At 45.8% G+C, this 22,976-nt stretch overlaps 1 protein-coding gene across 1 annotated transcript; it reads right to left on the bottom strand.

Moving 5' to 3' along the window:
• Window positions 1-18,789: 18,789 nt before the first annotated feature.
• On the bottom strand, window positions 18,790-22,714 carry LOC139839238 (uncharacterized). The gene is made up of 7 exons (XM_071829289.1): window positions 22,710-22,714; window positions 20,196-20,388; window positions 19,894-20,097; window positions 19,632-19,808; window positions 19,195-19,557; window positions 18,998-19,108; window positions 18,790-18,918 (listed from the first exon to the last, which is right to left on the bottom strand). The coding sequence occupies exons 1-7, from the start codon at window positions 22,712-22,714 to the stop codon at window positions 18,790-18,792; spliced, it is 1,182 nt and encodes a 393-aa protein (XP_071685390.1).
• Window positions 22,715-22,976: the final 262 nt, after the last annotated feature.

Here is a 22,976-nt window from a genome sequence, read left to right as displayed (position 1 = left end):
TGTTGCGAGGTTTTTTAGACCACAGCAATGAGATTTTGACGAGTACACTATATTTATAATTGTTAGCTTCCGATGTTTATATTTGGCGAGGTATTAGTGTACCAAGGCGAAATATTTAGGTAAGACTAAATTATCTATATTGTACGTATTTTGTAACTTGAAGGCGTTGAGCCCCCGAGCATATCGAAGAATAAGAAGTATATCTCCACTATCTTTATTATATTGCAGCACCGTGAGCCCGCCTCATTAAAAACCTTTCCGGCCCCACTTGGTGCCCCGAAAAGGAAAAGAGTGCGTCTGAAAACTCGTGGGCGTTTCAGTACATTGTATTTTTACAGAGGAGAACTATATTTCAACTCTAAGCGTAGAACCGCCTGAGCTGGGCCACGTTCCAGGGGTTTTTCTCGGGAGCCCCTGTCTTCTTGTCCTTGATCCTATATGCTCCTCCGTCGATGACTTCCGTGACGACGTAAGGGCCTAGCCATGGTGATTCGAGCTTTTCAGTACTTTTTTGATTTAACCGCAAGACCAAATCCCCGACCTGGAAAGATCTGGGCCTTAGCCGTCGACTGTGGTAGTTTTTGAGGTCCTGCTGGTATTTGGTGACTCGTGAAAGTACTTCATCTCGAGCTTCGTCGAGTGCGTCCATATCATCCTCCCGAGCTTTTTGTGATGTTTCTTCGTCGTACTCTGTTACTCTTGGAGAATCATGCTCTATTTCAATTGGTAATACTGCTTCGGCTCCGTGGACGAGAAAAAACGGAGTTTCTTGTGTCGCCGTATTTGGTGTTGTTCGGATGCTCCACAAAACACTTGCAGTTCCTCTGGCCAAGTATGTCGAGCTTTTTCAAGCGGTCCTAGCAGGCGCTTCCTGAGGCCGTTGCAGATGATGCCATTGGCTTTCTCGACTTGGCCGTTAGTTTGCGGGTGCCCAACTGACGCAAAGTGCAATTTAATGCCTACTTCTGCGCAGTATTCCTTGAATTCCTCGGACGTAAAGTTTGAACCGTTATCTGTGACAATGCTATGGGGCACTCCAAACCGAAAAACGAGGCCTTTCACAAACTTTATTGCCGACGCTGCATCTGGTGAATTTATTGGCTTCGCTTCTACCCACTTGGTGAATTTGTCGACGGCGACCAGCAGGTACTCATATCCTCCTGGCGAAGCTTTGTGCAACTTAACCACCATATCAAGTCCCCATTGGGCAAAGGGCCACGACAATGGTATTGGTGTTAGTTCTGCCGCTGGAGAGTGAGGTTTTGCGGCAAATCTTTGGCACGCATCGCAAGTTCGTACTATTTCCTTGGCATTTTCAATTGCTGTCAGCCAATAAAATCCTGCCCGAAAAACCTTGGCTGCAATGGCTCGACTACTTGCGTGGTGGCCACATATTCCTTCGTGTACATCCTTCAGAATTATTATTCCTTCTTCGGGTGTGACACACCTTTGCAAGACGCCTGAAATACTTCGCTTGTATAACTCCCCTTTGACCACTGTGAAAGCTTTGGATCGTCGAATAACTCGCCTTGCCTCAACTGGATCGTCGGGTATTTCTTTTCTGAGGATATATGATATATATGCTTGCATCCAAGGAACTTCTACCATCATCACAAGCTCTTGGTCCTCTTCGTCCTCCGTGGATTCTTTGAGGGAAGCCGAAGTTTTTTCTTCCTTTGCTTTTTTCTGCACCTTTTTCGGCTTCGTGGATCTCTCCGCTATTTCTTCCCAAAATACTCCTGGCGGGATTGGGAGGCACTGCGACCCGATGTTTGCGAGAACGTCGGCTTCATCATTGCTCAATCTACTGATGTGATTTACCTCGCACCCATCAAACATCTTCTCGAGCTCATTGTACGCCTCCTTGTATGCCATCATGCTATCATTGACTGCGTCACATTGGTTCATAACTTGCTGAGCCACCAATTGTGAGTCGCCAAAGATTTTTAATCGAGTTGCACCGCAAGCTTTCGCCATCTTCATCCCGTGTATGAGGGCTTCATATTCTGCTTCATTGTTGGATGCGTTAGGGAACGTCATCCGGAGGACGTATTTTAACTTGTCGCCTTCAGGTGATATAAGGACCACTCCTGCGCCAGCTCCTTCTACTCTCTTGGACCCATCGAAGTTCATGGTCCAAGTTCTCGATAAATCTGGGGGTCCCGTGTTTTGTAGCTCCATCCACTCTGCAATGAAATCTGGCAAAACTTGCGACTTTATTGCCTTCCTTTTTTCGTATGTGATGTCCCGAGGGGAAAGTTCTATTCCCCAAAGGGAGACACGCCCTGTAGCTTCTGGATTATTCAATATATTTGAGAGAGGTGCTTCATTGACTACTATTATCGGGTGTGCCGAAAAATAATGTCGCAACTTTCTTGCCGTTGCAATTACTCCATATGCTAGCTTCTGGTACTGCGGGTACCTCTGTTTGGAAGGCGATAAAACTTCACTGATGAAATATACCGGCCTTTGCACTCCATGGAGTTTTCCTTCTTCTTCTCTTTCAACAACTAGTACCGTGCTCACCACTTGGGGTGTGGCTGCAATGTACAGCAGGAGAGGTTCTTTTTCCTTCGGCGCCACCAAGATTGGTGGTGTCGAGATTGTGCGCTTCCTATCCTCGAAAGCTCTGTCGGCCTCTTCGTTCCATTGGAATTTCTCCCCTTGCTTTATCAGAGCGTAAAATGGTAATGCTTTTTCTCCCAGTCTGGCGACGAATCTGCTCAAAGCTGCGACTCGCCCAGTTAGTTGCTGTATTTCTTTCAACTTCGTCGGCTTCCTCATTGTTACGATAGCTTGTATTTTGTCGGCATTTGCTTCAATCCCTCTTGCTGAAACTAGAAACCCCAGAAGTTCTCCTGCTGGGACGCCAAAAGAGCACTTTGTCGGGTTCAGCTTGAGGCAGAATTTGTCGAGGTTGTCAAAGGTTTCCTTGAGATCCTCGATCAGTGTTGCCCCCTTTTTTGACGTTATGATGACATCGTCGATGTATACTTGCACATTTTTTCCAATCTGTGTCGCCAAACACTTCTGCATCATCCTCTGATATGTTGCTCCCGCGTTTTTCAGACCAAAAGGCATTGTTCTATAGCAGAACACGCCATAAGGTGTGATGAACGCTGTCTTTACTTCATCTTCTTCTTTCAATCTGATCTGGTTATAACCAGAATATGCGTCCAGGAAGGAAAGACGTTCACATCCTGTCGTGGAGTCGATAATTTGATCGATCCTCGGGAGGGGAAAGTGATCCTTTGGACAATGCTTGTTGAGACACGTAAAGTCGACGCACATGCGAAGGACCTTAGTGTTTTTCTTCGGCACCAACACAGGATTTGCTACCCATGTGGCTTCTGTGTGCAACTCCTTGATAAAACCAGCTTCTCGTAGTCGATCGATTTCTGACAGCATAGCCTTGAGGTTTGGTTCCGAAAAACGCCGCAAAGGTTGTTTGATTGGTCTCGCTAGTGGATCCAAGTTTAGGTGGTGCTCGGCAAGTTCCCTGGGTACTCCTGGCATGTCAGCTGGACACCATGCGAAGATTTTCCAGTTCTCACGGAGGAACTCGACGAGCGCGCTTTCCTATGCGAGGTCCATGTCGTTTGCGATGGACGTCGTCTTTTTCGGGTCTGTCGGGTGAATCTGCACCTCCTTAGAATTTTTCTCAGTAATGAAAGTTGATTCTTTATTTGGCCTTCCAACGTCTGGCAGCACGTCGTAGTCAGTCATACTCCTTGACGCCAAATACTCAGCTTGCATCCCGAAAGTTTCTGATATCCGATGAAAATCTTTATCGCACTTATCGGCTAAGGCGAAGCTTCCTTTGACTGTGATTGGTCCCTTAGGTCCAGGCATCCTCCACAACAGGTACGTATAATGTGGTACCGCCATAAATCTTGCATATGCTGGTCGTCCCAACAGAGCGTGATACTGCGACGGAAAATCCACAACTTCAAATTCCAGCTTCTCGATTCTATAATTCTCTCGGGCTCCAAACTGAACGTCGAGATTAATCTTCCCCAGTGGATAACTTGGTTTCTCTGGTGTAATACCATGGAACCTTGTGTCTGTTGGCTTCAGGTTTGCTAAGGATATGTTCATCTTCCTCAATGTATCTGCATACATAAGGTTTAAGCTGCTGCCACCATCTATGAACACTCGAGAAACATCGAATCCCGCAATAACTGCTGGTAGGATAAGTGCTGACTGCCCTGGTCGAGGAACTTGCTGCGGGTGATCTGCTATGGTAAAGCCAATGTCTTGCCCTGACCAATTAAGATACTCGACTGTTGGTGGAGGCATTTTTTCTGCCATGAACACCTGTCGTGAGATTACTTTCTGAGCTCTGTTGGATGGTCTTCCCTTCTGAATCATCGACACCGCTCCGTTGGAGTTAGGATCAACGTAAGGCGGTGGTGGAGGTGCTGCCGCTATTCTGAGCTGATGTCGATTGTCTTCCGTAATCGCGGGAGGGGTGGCAAGTAAATCTCACTCCTGGGTTCTCGAGGATTTCTCTGTGCTGCTCGAGCGTTAGCATGCTCTGCCCACCTTAACATTGCCTGGAAATTGCGACAATCTTTCTGCAGATGTCCTGACTGTCTCTTCCCGTTGCTATCGAGGAAAAAATGCATCTGACACGGCCCATTCATCATTTCTTCGGGAGACACGAAAGGCCTCGGGAATCTCGGCCCACTATTTTGCCTATTATTTCGAGAATCATCTCTATTGTCGCCTCGCTACTCATTGCTTCTCTGATAATCGTCTCTGTTGTTTCCTCCTCTGTTTGCTCGAAAGCCTGCCGAGATTTGACCTGGAGCGTCATAGCTCGGGTACTGCCGAGGGAATCGTCGCCTTGGCTGATAATTTCGACCGCGGTCTTCCTCTGGCGACCTGTGCCGTTTGTTGTGAACAGCATCTTCTCCATCTGCCCATCTGTTTGCTATTTCCATTAGCGCGGATACTGTCTTTGGGTTGGTCCTCCCCAAGTCCTCGACAAAATATCCACGCCTGATTCCTGCGACAAACGCATCTATCGCTCTCTCGTCAGATATATTTTCTGCCGAGTTTTTGATGATGTTCCACCTTTGGATATATTTTCTCATTGGCTCGTCTGGCTTTTGTCGGCATGCTCTCAACTCCTCTAACGACGCAGGTTTCTTGCACGTGGACCTGAAGTTCTTGACGAACACATCCTCGAAGCTTTCCCAGCTGTCGATAGATCCTGGAGGAAGTTTCTTTATCCAAGACCGTGCGGCTCCACTCAAATGCACCTGGATGCTTAGCATAGCTGTTGCTCTGGTTCCTCCTGTGAGCTTCACCGTCTCGAGATAATCAACTAGCCAATCCTCTGGATCTTGAAGGCCATCGAATTTTTTGAAGTTATCGGGTAACTTGAATCCCGAAGGGACTCGAGTTTTTCGCACTCTCCTCGTGAAGCACGGCAAGCCGCACATATCCTCGTCGTTTAACTCTGGGGACTGCCGATGTTCCCTCCTGCTTTGTCGCGCTCTGTCGACCCTTGCTTGTGCTGCTGTATCCCTTGCTCCGCTTGGTCCTTCAGGAGCTGCTGCTGCTGCTGCCGCAGGTCGTGGACTATTTTGCCTTGCTGTTCCTTCGGGAGGTGTTGATACAAACGCCGTCCCCATGGCTCCAACTCCTGCTATCGCCATGTTGTACAGTGTTTCCCTTGGATCTCCTGGAGGTGGTTTAGATGCGAGGATAAAAGCTTGTGTCGCCATGTACCCAGCCTCTGGTGTCTTAGGGATGATGTTTCCTCTCGTGTCTATCGACATAAAAGACATGTCGAGGTTTTGGACTAAGTGCTCTCTTTCTCCTTCGGGTATGTGTTGTAACCTTGATCTTGCTCTGTTTCGAGCCTCCCTGTGGCTATCACCCGAAGTTCTAGATTGTCGACTCAGCTCTGCCCTTCTCCTACTGGATGCAGAGGCTGCCTCCTTTCTTCTGTTTAACTCAGCTGTCTGTTTTTCCAATTCCCTTGCAGCTCGTGCGAGCCTATATTGATATGCTTGTAACTCCTCTGGTGTGGCTGTGGTGGCCATTGGTTCTGAGCTATCCATAGCTCTCGCGGCTCTATCCCATGCTGCTTGCGGGAGTCGAACTCTGTCTCGCGGATGTGGCCCGACGTATTTATTGCCTAGGCCTCGCCGCAGATCGGAGGGATCGACGTATGGATTTCCCAAATCGTCGAAAGCCTCAGATGTTTCCTCTTGGTCATGGCATGGCTCTCCAATGACATAAATCTGATGATATTTTGTATTCAGATCTATGTTGGGTTTGGTGACACCATTGTTGAGATTGGTGAAGACCTTGCCCACTGTAGTAGATTTGTCGATGAAGTCGTAACTGTCGACACTGCTTGAGCCATCGCTTATATATGAGTCCGCAGATGACTCAAACGTTATGTCGCTGGAGATCTTGGCGAGTTTCTCTCTTGCCCTAGTGCTGATGAAGCGTGACGACGAAGTTTCTTCTTTTCCTGATTCGGTTGACGATGTATAGCTTGAAAAATCGGAATCGACCGCCGACGATCCCGACAAAATCAGAATTTCGACACAATACGATCCTTCTTTCTCGACGCGAAAGTGAAACCTTCCGAACGTCATCTCCATAGGCTCCTCCAGATACGCATATGCATCCAAACAGGAGGGCGGGTGAGGAACAAAATCAACAGGACCAGTAGCGATCTATTTACCTCGATCCATTGCGTTGCTTGCGATTGATGAAGTCGATGATTTTGCGGCTGATGAAGTCGATGATCTTGAACGTGCCATCGAGACCAGATCCTTGACGCCTCTAGTTCCCCACAGACGGCGCCAATTGACAAGGTATCAACTTGTCAATGCCTACGGATTGTAGACTAGGGTTTAGTTGGAAGTAGAGGGCAAGTAGATCTCGAAGGTTTCAGCCGAAAAGTACTCGACGATTATGAAAACTAGGGTTTGTAAACAATGATTCGATGATTTCTGCGTCCCTCGACTCCCCCTTATATAGGAGGCGGAGCCGAGGGATTCGTGTCATACAAGTTACAGAGTCCGGGAAGGTTTCTAACTCATCCCGCAAGATTACAAATAACACTTCCTACTACAACTCTAGCTTTCCTTAATAATATCTTGGGCTCCCGAATCTTCTTATTCTTCGGGTAATAGGCCTTCAGTAAACCCCGGGTACTATCTTCGGCAGGCCCATTTGGGATGCCTATGTCAGGTGCTCTTGTAGCCCTACACAATTAATGGTGTTCATCATCCAACAAGAGAGTGTAGAGTGGTTTTATTATGTGATCAATGTTGAAAGTGTCCACTAGTGAAAGTATGATCCCTAGGCCTTGTTTCCAAATACTGCAATCATTGCTTATTTACACTGTTCTACTGCATCTTTACTTCCTGCAATATTACTACCATCAACTGCACGCCAGCAAGCTATTTTCTGGCACCGTTACTACTGCTCATGTTCATTCATACCACCTGTATTTCACTATCTCTTCGCCGAACTAGTGCACCTATACATCTGACAAGTGTATTGGATGTGTTGGGGACACAAGAGACTTCTTGTATCGTGATTGCAGGGTTGCTTGAGAGGGATATCTTTGACCTCTTCCTCCCTGAGTTCGATAAACCTTGGGTGATCCACTTAAGGGAAAACTTGCTGCTGTTCTACAAACCTCTGCTCTTGGAGGCCCAACACTGTCTACAGGAAAAGAAGTGTGAGTAGACATCAACTATTTAAGGGTTTCGATCTAAAAACGCGAGACGGGAAGTCGAAATCGCCAGAAGCCTTCCAGAACGCCGCCACTATCGCGAAACTCCGTCTCGGGACCAGAAACTCCGTTCTAGCACTCCGCCGGGACGGGGAATTAGAGGAGATCATCGCCGTCATCACCACCGACGCCTCTCCATCGACCAGCCATGTTTCCCCCATCCATGTGTGAGTAATTCCCCCGCTGTAGGCTGAAGGGGATGGTAGGGATTGGATGAGATTGGTCATGTAATAGCATAAGATTGTTAGGGCATAGTGCCCAGTGTCCGTAATTGGTACTTTTATGATATTGTTGCAACTTGTTATACTTAATGCTTGTCACTAGGGCCCGAGTGCTATGATCTCAGATCTGAACATGTTATTGTTTCATGATGATATTCATTGTTTTATGATCTTACCTGCAAGTTGTATACACATGTCGCTGTCCGGAACCCGAAGCCCCAAAGTGACAGAAATTGGGACAACCGGAGGGGAAGGCGGTGATGTGAGGATCACATGTGTTCACGGAGTGTTAATGCTTTGCTCCGGTGCTCTATTAAAAGGAGTACCTTAATTTCCAGTAGATTCCCTAGAGGCCCGGCTGCCACCGGCTGGTAGGATAAAAGATGTTGTGCAAGTTTCTCATTGCGAGCACGTACGACTAAATATGGAACACATGCCTATGGATTGTTTAGTACTTGGATACCGTTTTATTACTATCTGCAAATGCCCTACTTTGATTGTTACATGAGTTTCTCTCATCCATGCAACGCCCGTTCATCCATCCGTATGCCTACAGTATTTTAATCCTGCTGTTTACTATAATCACTACTGCTGTCTTTGTTACACTGCTGCTGATATTTCACCACTGCTACTACTATAAAACTGTTACTACTGATAAACTCTTGCGAGCAAGTCTGTTTCCAGGTGAAGCTGAATTGACAACTCCGCTCTTAAGGCTTTCAAGTATTCTTTGGCTCCCCTTGTGTCGAATCAATAAATTGGGTTTTACTTCCCGCGAAGACTGTTGCGATCCCCTATACTTGTGGGTTATCAGACCTCGACTCCGTGGAACTCCGGGTGAGGGCGGTCAAGGTGATCCGACAGGGTGTTGAGGTCCCTTTTGAAGATCAAACTCCCGCCATTCTCCAGCTGGTAAAACTTGGTGTTGATCGGCTCCATCTGAAAGTGAATTGGAGGAGTAAGTTAGAGAAGTGTGTCAAAATTATATGTAGTCTTTTAAAGAAGAGCATGACTTATCAATTTGAAAAGATCTCAAGGAAAAGAGAGTGAGTAGTTTTGGGTAGATATATTTACTTCCTTTGTTGTGAAACTAAGTTTTTCAGAACGTCCATTCTAACTAGGGTCTCCTAAGGTCAAACTTGGCTCTGATACCAACTTGTCAACACCCGGATTTTTAAGTCCAGATGCCTATTATGTCATACATCGCAATCCCAGGAAGATTGTTTTTGTGAGAAATAACAGTTGAATATCATAGAGTCATCATTCATTACAATACCAACATAGTCATTACATAAACAAGGATCACATGATCCAGTCTCATTACAACGCTTGATCTAATGATCATTACACAAATACGTAGCGGAAGCGAAGTAGTAGTGGACTATCTATTCCACAGGCAACGCTTGACGTTATAGGAAGCTCCTAGTTGTCGTAGATCGACGTCCTGTTGGCCGTCATCTTCATATTGTTGTTCAGCTTCATAGTCTGGCCATTTGAATAGCCAGGGACAAAGCCGTGAGTACTTTCAAGTACTCGCAAACTAATACTAGGGTAAGCACTAATAGTTCTATTGAGAGTGTTCTAAGCTCTAGGGTTATTTGCATAAAGCCAATTTTAGTTCATAAACACTTTAGTAAAAGACTCCTCATACGCTAACTAACTCAAGTGGGAACATTAGTGTCATTCCCACAACTCTGTTGTGATTCAATTCAAAGTCACCTTTCAAGTTCAATTTACAAGTCATATTTGATATAAATTTCTGATGACGGAACAGTATGGCCTTTCCAACTGTCCATGACCGCGGACGCGGCTATTCGAATAGGTTTACACTCTGCAGAGGTTGCACACTTATGCCACAACATTTAATTCCATCCGTTCAGGATAACCTTGAATAATCGTAACTCAGTACGCGGATCATCAACCGTTGACCTTTCACTTACACACCCTAGTATAGGCACCTCTCCCTATGAGCTTGGCCTCCCGGTGATAGCCAATTGTTATCCCGGGAACTGCACAGGGCGTGGGTCGTACATTCCTCTCATTTCACGTCATTTCACTTTTAACGGAGGCAGCCTCGGCATGACCTCTATGACGCTTGTTTAGAGGGAACCCATACTAAGATACATAAACTTCCAGTTAATCCCTACCCATAATCAGGTATTGTGGGGGTACTCAAGAATTGGAATGGTATCGCATCCAACCCAATCATCAGTTTTATGAAGTTCACCAATTCAATTCAAGTCACATTCACCTTCAAAATCTTTCAATGGAATAACTCATCATTCCAAGGTTTACAAAGTCATTTCAAATCACATGTTCCCATCTAAAGTAGTCATTTTTAATTTAGCACTAGCAACTAAGTATGAGGGGTGCTAAGTAGTTTGCATTGCTTCTAGGCTAACTTTGATGCTCTTGTACCAATCCAATACTAACCAAGTGAATCATAAATCAAAAGTTAACTTTGGTAAATCAATTTCAATAATGCTTGTAAAGTAAAAAACTTGGGATAGGACCATTGAGCATAAAGTAAATTGGGGTAATGCCTTGCTCTTGTAAAGCTTTGCACTTTGCAAGAATATTAGCTTGCCTTGGTTGGGGTATTGATCAAAGTGGTCTTCTTTTCCTTGGAAGTAGACCTCCTCCTCCTCTTGATACTCCTCGGTACTAGCGTCTAAAATCGAATACGAGGTATACAATCACCACACAAGTCTTAAGTCTAAACTAAGCACACACATGGTTCACACAAGTTATTCATTCATCATAACACTTATCAATAGGGGTTGGCTTGTGTGTTAAGAAAAACTTGTAAGAGAGAAATAATTTCCTCTCATTGAATCTTTTTTTAAATTTAATTTCCTCAAATAATAATAAGGTATGAATTCATGTTGATCAAGTTCAACCATTCATATCTATCATTTGGGGAACATGATTTAAATGAGGTACTAACCTCATACCATTTAGTTCTTACTTTAACAACAATTTAATGTCTCTAAGTAATCCAATATGAGATGATATAGACTAAGTCCACACATCACTTTGACTTGCTTATGACCATAATTTAAATGAGAGGGAACCTCTCATACTATTGGAGAAATTAATTTGGATAGGTTTAAATGGGCTAGAAATAGCTACATAGCCATTCTTTTGCTCTAGTCCATGATCATACAAACAACTATGTCATATTCTTACATATTCTGATAGATAATATGAAATGTGATTTTTCAGAGTTGGAATCAGTCAAAAAGCATTTTTGGGTGATTTTTAATAAATGTGTGAAGTTGGAAAAGTCCCTGAATTGTTATTTTTGTCACATTAATTCTACATCGAATTTAGAGGTGGGACCAGTGTAGTTGTTTAGATAATTTTCTCAGCTTTCCAAATATATAAATATTATTGAATTTGGCTCAGTAGATTTATTTCTATTTAATTTTGAAAATGGCATCAGTATGCAATTTGAATTAAACAGAATTTCGGATTTGAACTTAACGGGCTGGCGGGAAAATAACTGGGCCCAAATCATTTAAATGCTCACAGGCCAGCCCACCACGCGTCCAGCACGTGTGGGCTGCCTGACAGGCGGGGGCCACCAGTCAGCGGGTGTGACTTACCGAAACGGTACGCAGAGCTGGGAGACATTGGATCAGACGACGATCGAACGGCGGAGCATCGTCGTCATCGTCAGCGAGAAGCAGGTGCGGGCACAGCGGAGGTAGGGGGTCAGCAGCGCTCCCGAGCTCCGGTGATCGACGGCGATGGGCTGCGGCGACGTTGTGGACGACGGCGGACCTCCTCAAACAGACGGCGTCTTCTGGGGCAGCTCCTAGCTCCTTCTTCTTCTGCGGCGGCGCTACGGCTACGGTGGTGAAATTGGAGGAGGGTGGTGAGCAATGTCTAGCAGAGAGGTGGCGAGGAGGGGTTTTGATGAGAGGGGAAGGCGAGGGTGTGTTGGATTGGGAGCGGGAGGGGCTCCTTTTATAGCGGCGGATGGTGGCCGTGGTGCTGCGATGAGGTCATCGTCGACGACGCGGCTACAGGGGCAGGGAGGCACTGGCGATGACGCGCGCGTGTTGGCGATGTCATGGCGGTCACGCCAGGCGTGATTGCGGTGAAAACGAGGGTGAGATGAGGACGGGCGCATGACGAAGGTGGGCAGTACTGTGGCGGAAGTCGCCGACGGTGTCGTCGTCTACAGGCATCGAGCGAGCCAATGGGCATGTCAGGTGCGTAGAGGACTAGAGGGTGACGTGGGGAAGCTTGTGGCGAGCGGCGAGGTCAAACGGAGGACGGTGGTGACGAGGGGCTTCGACGCTCTGGCGCGTCCAGTGCGCGTCGGGGCGTGCTCTGGCGCGTCGTGGACGTCACTAGGCGTCCTTGTTCTGGCGCGCATGGTACTCTATTTCGTCGAGCAAGGTGTCTAGCATACGTAGGAGAGTGAGAGGAGTTGCAGTGACATGATTTGGCACGTTAGATTTGAGTAGAAAAGAGAGTGGCATGAGGAGAGGTGGACATGCCACGGCATGGCCTAGTTTAGGATGATCTCACACATGTACTGGTTTCCTGAGGCTTGGCTTCGGTCCAGAGGATGTAGGAGAGCGTCTTGGATGACCTAGGCAAAGGGGTTTAGGCAACAACACGTTGGATATTAGCAGGTCTAGGGTTGGCAGCAAGGTGCTCACCAGGTGCTCGATGAAATGGCCGCAAGAAAATTATTTTCGAATTTTTGAATGAATTTTGGTGGGTTGCTATCATATATTATTTGCAGTAGAATGGTGGTGGTGGTGTTCAAATTTGAAGTGGTTTGCAAAATTTCAAAATGCACATAATGTTGAATCTGTTTCAAAGTCCTCACTTTGCTTGATCACCATTTGAAATTGAGCAAGAATTTGCAGGTGTTGTTTCGGGCAAAGTTGTTCACCTTGATGTTGTCTTGGAGGAGGTGCAACGAGTTGGCAGGGTTTAGTTTAGAAATTTTCCAAAACAGAGGCTCAAAGAGGGCATCAGACTAATTTTTGCCAAAATGACCATTACTGCATGTGAGCTTGTTTTGATTTCAAATTTGATTTAATTTGAGTTTCTTTGATTCCAAAAATTCTAATAAGTGTTTAGTAACCATTTACACCCAATGGTGCAAGCCAAAATGGTCTAGGTTAAGGATTTTTAAAAATGGTACAAACCATATGTGAGTGTTGGTTTGTTTTTCTCATTTCTTTTCTTCTTTTATTTTTCCTTCTTATTTGTTGATCATGTGTTCATAGATTAGGGTTTTAGCACCATTGTAATCGCACAAGCAATCATCATGGCAAATGCACACTAACACAATAATTAAAGGTGAGTTATATGCATAGCACTTGTAGTATTAAAAAGTTTTTGTTGGTTCTTGATTTTACATTTTGGAAACTCTCTTTCTTTCTTTATTGAAAATTTGGGTGTTACACTTCTTCTCCAAGCAAGTACCACAATGGACAAAGGCCTTTCCTTATGGCTAGCTTTTCCTCCACTCCCGAGATAGCAAGCTCCACAACCACTTCACAAGCTCCACGAAGGAGAAGCCCGGGACTATTCACAATCTTCCTAAAATAGGTCAACGGAGCACTAACCGCCAAGCCAACTAGAACTCTCCAAGAGTAGCAAGCTCATGGTATCTCACTCGAACTAATCATAATGGAGAGCTCGACACTTATGCAAGTATGAAAAAACAAGAACATCAAGGGTGCTCAAATCCTTCACACTCAAATCCCACCAAATCAACAAATGATATGAAGAAACTGGAGAGGAAGAAGAATGGAGGAAATCAAGAAATCACTCCAAGACCTAGATCCCAAGAGTTTCCCTTACTTAGAGGAGGAATTGATTGGTGGAAATTGTAGGTCTAGATCTCGTCTTTCAAATCCCTCAAGAAGATGCAAGTATCATGGGAGGGGATGGAGATGAAGAAAGTTTTTGAGGTTCAACAATGGAGTACGAGAGAGAGAGAGAGAGAGAGAGAGAGAGAGAGAGAGAGAAAATGGGATGGTTAACCTTACCTCCTCAAGGAGGAAGAAGGCCTATTTATAGTCCAAGGGGGAAAACTAGCCGTTTGGAGGGTTCCTTGCGAGACAACCCGGCAGCAAGTTGGCATCGACTGGCCACAGGCAAGTCGAACCGGTGCCCGGACGGGCCGTCCAAGCCGGCTAAGAGCCGGCGCATGGGCCGGACCATCCGGCCTGCAGTCGAAAAGAAGCCAATATAGGCAACCGGCGGTCACCGACGTGGAGCCCTGGCCCGGCCGATAAGACCGGCCAAGGGGCTGGCCCAGCCGGTTTGGCTGCCGTCTTCGTGAGAACCCCACTAACGTAGTTTTCTAAAAAAAAACTTAAACTTTCACTATGTTCCCAAAAATTCATTGAGATGATACCAATAGCACTCCAACAAAACTTAAGATTTTGTTGGAAATATTAGGACTCCTCACATAATGTTTTTACATGATTTTAGAGAGGAAGCCTCACAAGTCACAATGTCAATAAACGATAAAGACATCCAAACTCGAAAACGCAACAGCAGATTCCATTTTCGATGAACTTGGACTTGTTGAAAATCTAACAACAAGCTCAAGAACCTCACACATAGAAACAACAAGAAGCAACAAGAACATATGGATGCAAAGTATGTAAAGGTTTGAGCTTCCCAAGATGATGTGATCAAGTTACCCAAGATACCCTCTTGATAGTGCGCTATCTATCCTATAACCCAGTCTCCCAATAAGAACATTGAGACAGGTAAAATGAAAACATAGCAAGGAAAATGCCTTTGCCTTCTTGCGTATCCCGCTTGATCTTGATGATGGAACACTTCATGCTTCATTCAAGCCGGAATGCACCACACGATCATTGTTAATTCTTGAAAGCTCATAATTGCTCCCCATACACCACTATGGAAAAACATCATTGAAGCACATCTGCACAAGTCCATTATCGCCAATTGGACGGTAAGCTCCAAGCACGTGATCTTCTCGAGATGCTTATCTTGAACTTTCCTTTCTGAACCTTGATGGCATCCATACTTGATGTCATCCTCTCACGGGCTATATGGGATCATACTCTTGATGCATGCCCATGGCAAGATATCTAACCCACATAGACAACACAAACACACATATACATAGTGGCTTAGCTTATGAAGCATAATTGACAAGGCTTACCATCCACAAGATCATATAATACGAAGTGGTACGATCTTTATGCTTCATATGCTGACCAACTTGAATTCAATCTTCACTCTTAGTCTTGGTCAACCTTGTATCTCTTCATGCTCTATCATAATAGCTTGAGGCACATAAAAAAAACTCTTCATTTCATTGCATGCTATAAACCTTAGTCAGCCATAGCTCATCTCATGAGACTATCATGACACCAGCTTAATTAGAGTCATATCTTGAATTCATCTCTATAAATCAAACTCTCAAGATCTTGATCATATAATATTCTTATTTTCAAACCGATGATCTTGATGCCTATACTAAAAGTTTATCTTTATTTTCATGGCATCCACACTTGAATCCAACACATGGACTACAAGACATATCTCTATAATATTCCTTCGTATAAACTCAATGAAAACATTAGTTCATAAGAATTATCATTAGTTACCAAAAACACACTTAGGGGTAATGTACCCTACATCGGCGAAGATATGGACCTGCAACGAACGCTTTCTCATAGTGATAATGCTTGCGGGATATGAGGAGTAACCAAAACATGCTCTGGTCCATTGCATTCTTTGTAAATCAATATGGCTTTATTTTTATTAGGAACTTTAATTTGTTCCAAGGAGTTCAATTGTTACAAAATTTGAAAAAAAGATCAAAAACAACTCTCAAAAAGTATAAATGCATATATATGCGCGTGTGTGTGTGCGTGTGTAGTATGTAGAATTTAATTTTCGGAAGGGAGGATGAGGCCACAGCCTCTGCATCGAAGAGATATGATGCTTTATTAAATTTTTCAAACAAACCCTAGCAAAAGTATACATCAAAAAATCCAAAGCCACCAGGCAACACCTACAAACCCGAAAATGGGTGAAGATCATGCCAACAAGGCCTTATGCCCTGAAAACACGAAAGCCAGTCACCAGCTAGGAACCGGGAATATCGCTTACCCCAAGACACCCTCTTAGCCAAAACGGGAGCGCTCATACTGCATACAAGACTCTTAGCAAGCACCTCATGTGCATGATACAGAAGCCATCACCACCGTCAAAACCACCATGAAATCTTCAGAGCAAAGATCTGCATAGTCTTCGCTAGTCCTCCATCGATACCACCACGTTTCCAGATGGCGCCACCTCCTTGCGTTAGGAAATCATGACACGTCCATCACTGAGACCCTGCTACACCATGCTGTCGAGACCCGCCAACTTCAATGCGGTAGATGTCACGCCACTCAACCAACAAAGCCATCCAGTAGTTCCTCCAGCCGACATACAACTCCAAGAATGATGCTCCCGCGGGAGGAACGACGAAGAAGCACCACCATCATCCGATCTAGGGTTTCCCACAGAGGTAGCGGTAGGAGGTGCGCAGCGTCATCTCGATGATGCCTTCATGTAGAATTTTTATTAACATATTTTTTCAACTAAGAAATAAATACAATTATGGATCTAAGTAGAGTTGTTTTTGTATTCTTAGGGCCACGACTCTGTATCATTGTGTAGACTACAAATTGATGCAATGTTTAAAAAATACAGAAATGCAGAACATATCCATATGCTCTTTTTGTGCAATACAGTTATTGAGCCACGAATTTGGATTTGTAATAGATACAATTATGGAACAAACTAGATTTGCTCGCCATTTCAAAAAAAAAACTAGATTTGTTTTGACTTTGTAGAGCCACGAATTTGTATCTTTGTGTAGACTACAAATTGATGTAATGTTTGTGCAGTAGAACTGCAGAACCTATCCATATGGTCTGTGGCAAAGAAAATTAGAACATTTTGAGACTTGAAAATATCATTTTCCAACTCTTACTATCTAATTCCGGGCTTGGTAGGGCGTAATGACAACAATGAGTCAGGTCGAGAGTGGACTTTTAGAGCAGGTGCTTGGTGAGCACCCGTATCCACACCATGTATACTGCATCAAGATTCGTGCTAATTCTTTTTGTTCCCCTCTCAAACAATTTCTCATTTTTGTATCTCTCACACCACACATTCTTTGAAGTCAAAAACTTACAGATCACTTAAACATAACAATTGGAATGTGGGAAAAATATTTTGGATTTTTTATGTCATTATCTATATATGTATCTCAAGAATTTATTTTGAATTTTAAATAATTTAAATTTTAAATTTTCACAAAAAAATTATGAACTATTTTTCCTCCATTCTATTTGTTGTTTTCAGTGATTTGCAAAAAAATCTAATCGAAATATTGTATAATTTGAGAGATAGAAAAAAGAAAAGACAAAAAAATGAGAAGGTGCGTGGAGCGCACCTGCTCCACCACACTTTTCCCGAGTCAGCTGTGCTGCTCCAGTTTTCTGCAATATAAATCGCAGTGATGGAGGTGGCGTACGTTGATATACGTACGTTGAACGATGTATCAGTGCCCTACTTCCATTTGAGTAGAGTAGTTTTACACCTTGTTTGGTCCTAGCTTAGGGCCCTAACATCTGTACATGGTTACCAGTAACCATGCCACATTTCAGTACCATGCGACGGCAGTTGTCTATTGCTCAGGCGCCCTTTGCATTCCTTATGCTTCCCAGGCCTATCGCGGGCATCTAGCCATCAAAAACAAAAATGCCATATACACTTCCCCTCACTACGGGGAAGACGCCGTGGGCCGACGGCCCCGCACCGTCGGCACAGGTAAGCTCACCGTCGGCACCGTCTCTGCCGACGGTCACCGTCGGCGTACCGGCGTCGGCACAGATGGCGTCGGGGTTCGCGCGGGCACCGTCGGCGTAGCACGACACCGTCGGCACAGGCGTACGCCGACGGCTGGACGGTGGCCGTCGGCCTGCCCATCGTCGGCACACTCATCTCGCCGTCACGCCGCTGCCGTCAACGTGCCCCCTTGTGCCGACGGTTTCACCGTCGGCACAGTTTCATTTTTTTTTTCCCAGAACCGGCGGGAAATCGTTCTGATTTGAACTGGAAAAAAACGCAGCTGGGCTGACCGACGGTGTCACCGTCGGCACAGACCCTGCCATTTGGCACAGCTACGGGCCTGTGCCGACGGTGACACCGTCGGCACAGCCAGGTCCAGTTTTTTCTGATTTTTGCCAATTTGGCCTCGTTTGCTCAGAAAATCGCAGAAAATGCACATATTATAGGATTGAATATGCAGTAACATATATATCACCATATAGCACACAGATATCACCGTATAGCACCAAATCTCACAAATATAGCATCAAATCTCACAAATAGCACAAATATAGCATACAAGACCATGGTACATACACCGGATCCACTACAAAGATGGAGCGTGTCATCATGTGCTAGTACAATGTAGAAACTATGGTGGTGCACCACCCGAGTGACGATCTAGCTACAGACGATCTAGCTCCGAGTGGGTGAAGTGAGGCCGCTGTATCTCGACGGTGCTCGGGGAGGTAGAACCACGACGAGAGCCACCGGAACCGAGAAAATGCCGAGGTTCGGCAGAAGCACCAGGAGAATGGCGACCGGGGTGCATCGGCGTACCACAAGGAGTGTCGTTCCCGGATTCTCCCAATCCCTACATGTTGGAGGGAGTTAGCAACTTAGCCATGTCACACCAAGTTAGCAACTTAGCCAAGTTAGCAACTTACCGGGTCAACCGACGCTGACGCTTGTACATGATATAGAACTCCTCCTTGGACGGGAACACCGCGTCGGCCCCGGATGAGGTGGCTCTGGGAGTGGTTCCTCTCGCACTCCAGTCATCATGAACCGAGTGAAACTCTGCAAGAAACGGGAGAGATAGCTCAGATTCAAACATGGGGACTTATGATGTTTTGCAACCATAGAGATTGAAACTTACCGCCATCTGGTTGCTCGTCCACTGGACATAGGCATCTTTCACAAGGTCATGCTCCTTAACCTTCTCGAGATACTCCTCGTAAGCTACTGCATAGGCCTCCTCGAGCTGAGTCTACAATTTCAGAAATAATGCGTCTCATCAACATAGCCATTCAGGAACAAGAGTCAAAACAGAGGATGAAAGTGTGGATGACTTACATCAACCTCTACCCGAGAACGGCATGTAGTCCGCGAGGAGGTAGCGTAGCTGCCGGAGGGGAGGGTAGCCTTGATCTGCGTGAAGTTCCTCTGAGGCTTGAAACCCCCAGCAAGGCAGGCAGGACGTCCATGCGGCTGGCCGGACCCCGCCAGCATCATCGCCACCTCGTCGACCGGCTCGGTCATAGGGTCCTCCACCTCTGGATGGAGCTTGGCGTACTCCTCGCAGTATCTTTCCTTGTTCTCTTTGGCCTTGCCGTAGTACATCTCAGGCGCGGGCCGAGGCTCGTTCGGACCGGGCGTCACCAGCTTCATGTGCGTCCACGCTTCCATCTCACCAAGTTCCCTCCCGAGCTTCTTCCCCTGCATCACAAAACAAATGTTATGCATATCATCGAAAATCAAAAAAATGCAGCTTGTTCCATTTTTATATGTACCAGACGCTCCCGATAGCGATCGGTGCTGCTGCTCCCCGCAGTGTGTGTTCCCTGAGAACCACGGTTGGCCTTGTTCCGGTCGCTCACGGCCTTGAAATCGGGGTTTTCGCCGACCCAATTCTTGACCAACTCCATGAAGGCGGCCCTCTTATTATTATCAGCCCAATGTGGTACAACCTGCAAAATCAAAACTCATTTGAAGAACAAACAATATAGTTGCAAGTTAGCCGCGGTACATAGAATCGCATTGACAATTACTTACCGACATGAACTCATCTATCGTCATAGCCGGGGCGAGTCCCTGCACAATCTCAGGCTTTGTGTACCTGACGCCCTGCTCAGCATAGAAGTGGCCGATGCACGTGATCCTCTGGTTGTACCACTGCTGCCGTGTCAACTTCCGACACATGTTACGGAGCACCACGTCCGCCCTATCCTTATGCTCAGTCGCCACCCTATAATTGCGCTGCAATCAAGCATAACAGAAAGTGTGAGAGGCATGAGTTATCACGGTGGGGTTATCAACTACATATGAACGAAACCCAAAGAGTATGCATTACGTACCCAAAACTTCTTGATCACGGCGTCGGCGGCGGAAGCAAAGCCAGGGTAAGGCGCTATCTCATAGTCTTCCCAAGTGTAGGCTAGCTTGGACTCGCCCCAAGGATCGGAGTGTACATCCCCGCCGCACTTCCTAATAGCAGCTCCAATCAGACTCCCTGGCACGCGGACATTCTTCCCCGTGTATGTGAAATTCCTGCACAATTATCAAACATTAGAAAATGCTAAGTGTCATAACGAAAATGAAATCACCTTACTACTTACTCTATCCGTCCTGGGACAAGGAGCCACTTCTCATCCTCCGTAGCAGGTTCCTTACTCTCATCGGGAACCTGCGCTTCCCCACGAATCCGCAACTTCTTCGGAGCCATCTCCGTCGAAGCCTCCTCGTCCCTAGACTCCTCCTCCTCCTCCCTAGTGTCCTCCTCCTCCTCCCTAGTGTCCTCCTCCTCGTCCAGCCGATCGTGAAGCCACCGAGCCGAGCAGAGGGAATGTCAGCTAGAAGGAGCTGTGCATCCCCCCTCGTCCTCCAGCTCGTCCTCCCCCTCGTCCTCCAGCTCGTCCTCCCCTCGTCCTCCAGCTCGTCCTCCCCCTCGTCCTCCCCGTCCTCCGTCTGCGTCTTCGTAACGCCGGCTGGGAATAATGGGTCTTGCACTCCGTCCGGAAGCACCCGGCCCGGCTTCCGCTGATGCATCTGATCAAGCAAGGAGCTCGATGATGCCTTCCGTCCGCTCATATTGGGCAATTACCTGCATAAGAAAAAGAGAAAATAATTAATAAGCATGTTGAAAATTAATAAGCATAATGACAAATATAGGTACTAAGCATAATGAAAAATGTAGGTATTAAGCATAATGACAAATGTATGTATTAAGCATAATGATAATGTAGGTACTAAGCATAATGACAAATGTATGTATTAAGCATAATGATAATGTAGGTACTAAGCATAAAAGACCCTCACCATTCATCACCACTCTCATCTCTAGGCATTGGGTTCTCAGCCTCACTATCAAAATCAGTATCATATGAGTATTCATGGTCGGCATTGGGTTCCGGTTGAGTCTCGACAATGTTGTCTTTGCTCGCATGGCGCTTGGTGAGCATAGCTATGTCCTTCAGGTCCACCACGGTCTCACCACGCATTTGTACATCGTTGTGGAGATCCTGAAGACCTATGTCTATTTGAAGAGCCCCGAACTGCTCTTCCTCTTGATAGAAAATTCCCTCATATGTTACCGGGTCAATGTTGTTGTAATCGTCCTCGGAGGGGATGGGTAGCTTACCATGTGGCGATACCTGGAACACGACTTCCCAGCCCATGAGTTCCTCATTCTGACATGGGTAGGACAAATAATAAACTTGCTTGGTTTGGTGAGCCACAACATAGACGTCGGATCCGCTGTAGGTGGTTGTAGGCCTAACTTCAACTAAACCAATGGAAGGGGTGCTTCTCATTCCACCGTGTGGGTCAAACCAGTGGCATTTGAACACAAAGAGCTTGAGTTCTATGTTTGCGTTGTTGAACGTCAACTCGTATACCTTTTGTAACCTTCCATAGTAATCAAGATCATCGGCTCCGCGGGTGTAGACCCCAGTATTTATTGTTTTTGCATTAGGCCGGTTCTTCTGGTGAAACTCCGTATGGAAGCGATACCCATTTACATCATACTTCTCATGCGTATGGACTCTACGGTTAAAACCCTGGGAAACGCATCTCAACTCATCTGTCATCTCAACGTTGGGATCAGCTCCCTACAAGTTCAGTTCAGATTATTTTGTGCATTAGTTACGTGTAATAAGACAAGTCACGGATTGCAAAGTAAGAGGAACATTTGAGAAATTACTTTTTCATGGAACCAGTTCACGAAGCTTTTATTTAAGGGCGGGGCACCCTCTTTCAGAAGAGTGTACCACTGCGTGGGAGTGGGACCATTTCTTCCTGACCACATTTCATCATGGAATTGGCTGAAAGGAGAAAATACGTATTAGACCAAAACCAAGTTACTGGTTGCAAAGTATTTGGTTCTTGTCAGATCTGAACCGATGCCCTGGACTGAGGAACTTGCGGTGTTTGTCAAAGGCAACATATTTGTGTCCAGCTTTTAGGTGCCTGAATTCTAGTTCGTGCCTGCACACTGGGCATGGAAACTTACCAGCTGTACTATGCCCACAGAATAGGGCGTACCCGGGTAGGTCATGCATCGAATAGTGGAACCAAACTTTCATGATGAAGTTTCTCTTTGATGCTCGGTCGTATGTCAATGTACCGTGATGCCACGAGTGGTGCAAATCATCCACAAGTGGTTGCATTAAGACACTCAATTTCTTCCCTGGATATTCAGGCCCTGGAAGGATCATCGACAAGAATATGTTCTTCCTTTGCATTACGACTCCGGGAGGGAGATTGAGCGGAATAACAAACACGGGCCAGCAGCTGTACGCGGCAGTCGACATACCATATGGGTTGAATCCATCGGTTGCTATCGCAATTCTAACATTCCGAGCCTCACTTGCCTCATTTGGGTGCTTTTGATCGAAGCGCTTCCATGATTGACCATCAGATGGATGTACCATGGGTACCCGTTTCTTCTCGTCTTGCAATCTTATCCCGGTCTTATGCCATGTCATCTGCTTGGCAGTCTCCTCGAACATGTAAAGCCGCTGGATTCTTTTGATGAATGGGAGATAACGAAGAATCTTTATGGCTACTTTTGTCTGCCTCTTCTGACCATTGCCTACATCTACCTCATGATACCTAGAGTGACCACACTTGGCACAAGA

The sequence above is a fragment of the Lolium perenne genome, chromosome 4 (genome assembly GCF_019359855.2).
Source record: "Lolium perenne isolate Kyuss_39 chromosome 4, Kyuss_2.0, whole genome shotgun sequence".
NCBI classification, from domain to species: Eukaryota; Viridiplantae; Streptophyta; class Magnoliopsida; order Poales; family Poaceae; genus Lolium; species Lolium perenne.
Note: the sequence above shows the minus strand (reverse complement) of the source record. Positions and strands in the feature narration are given on the sequence as shown.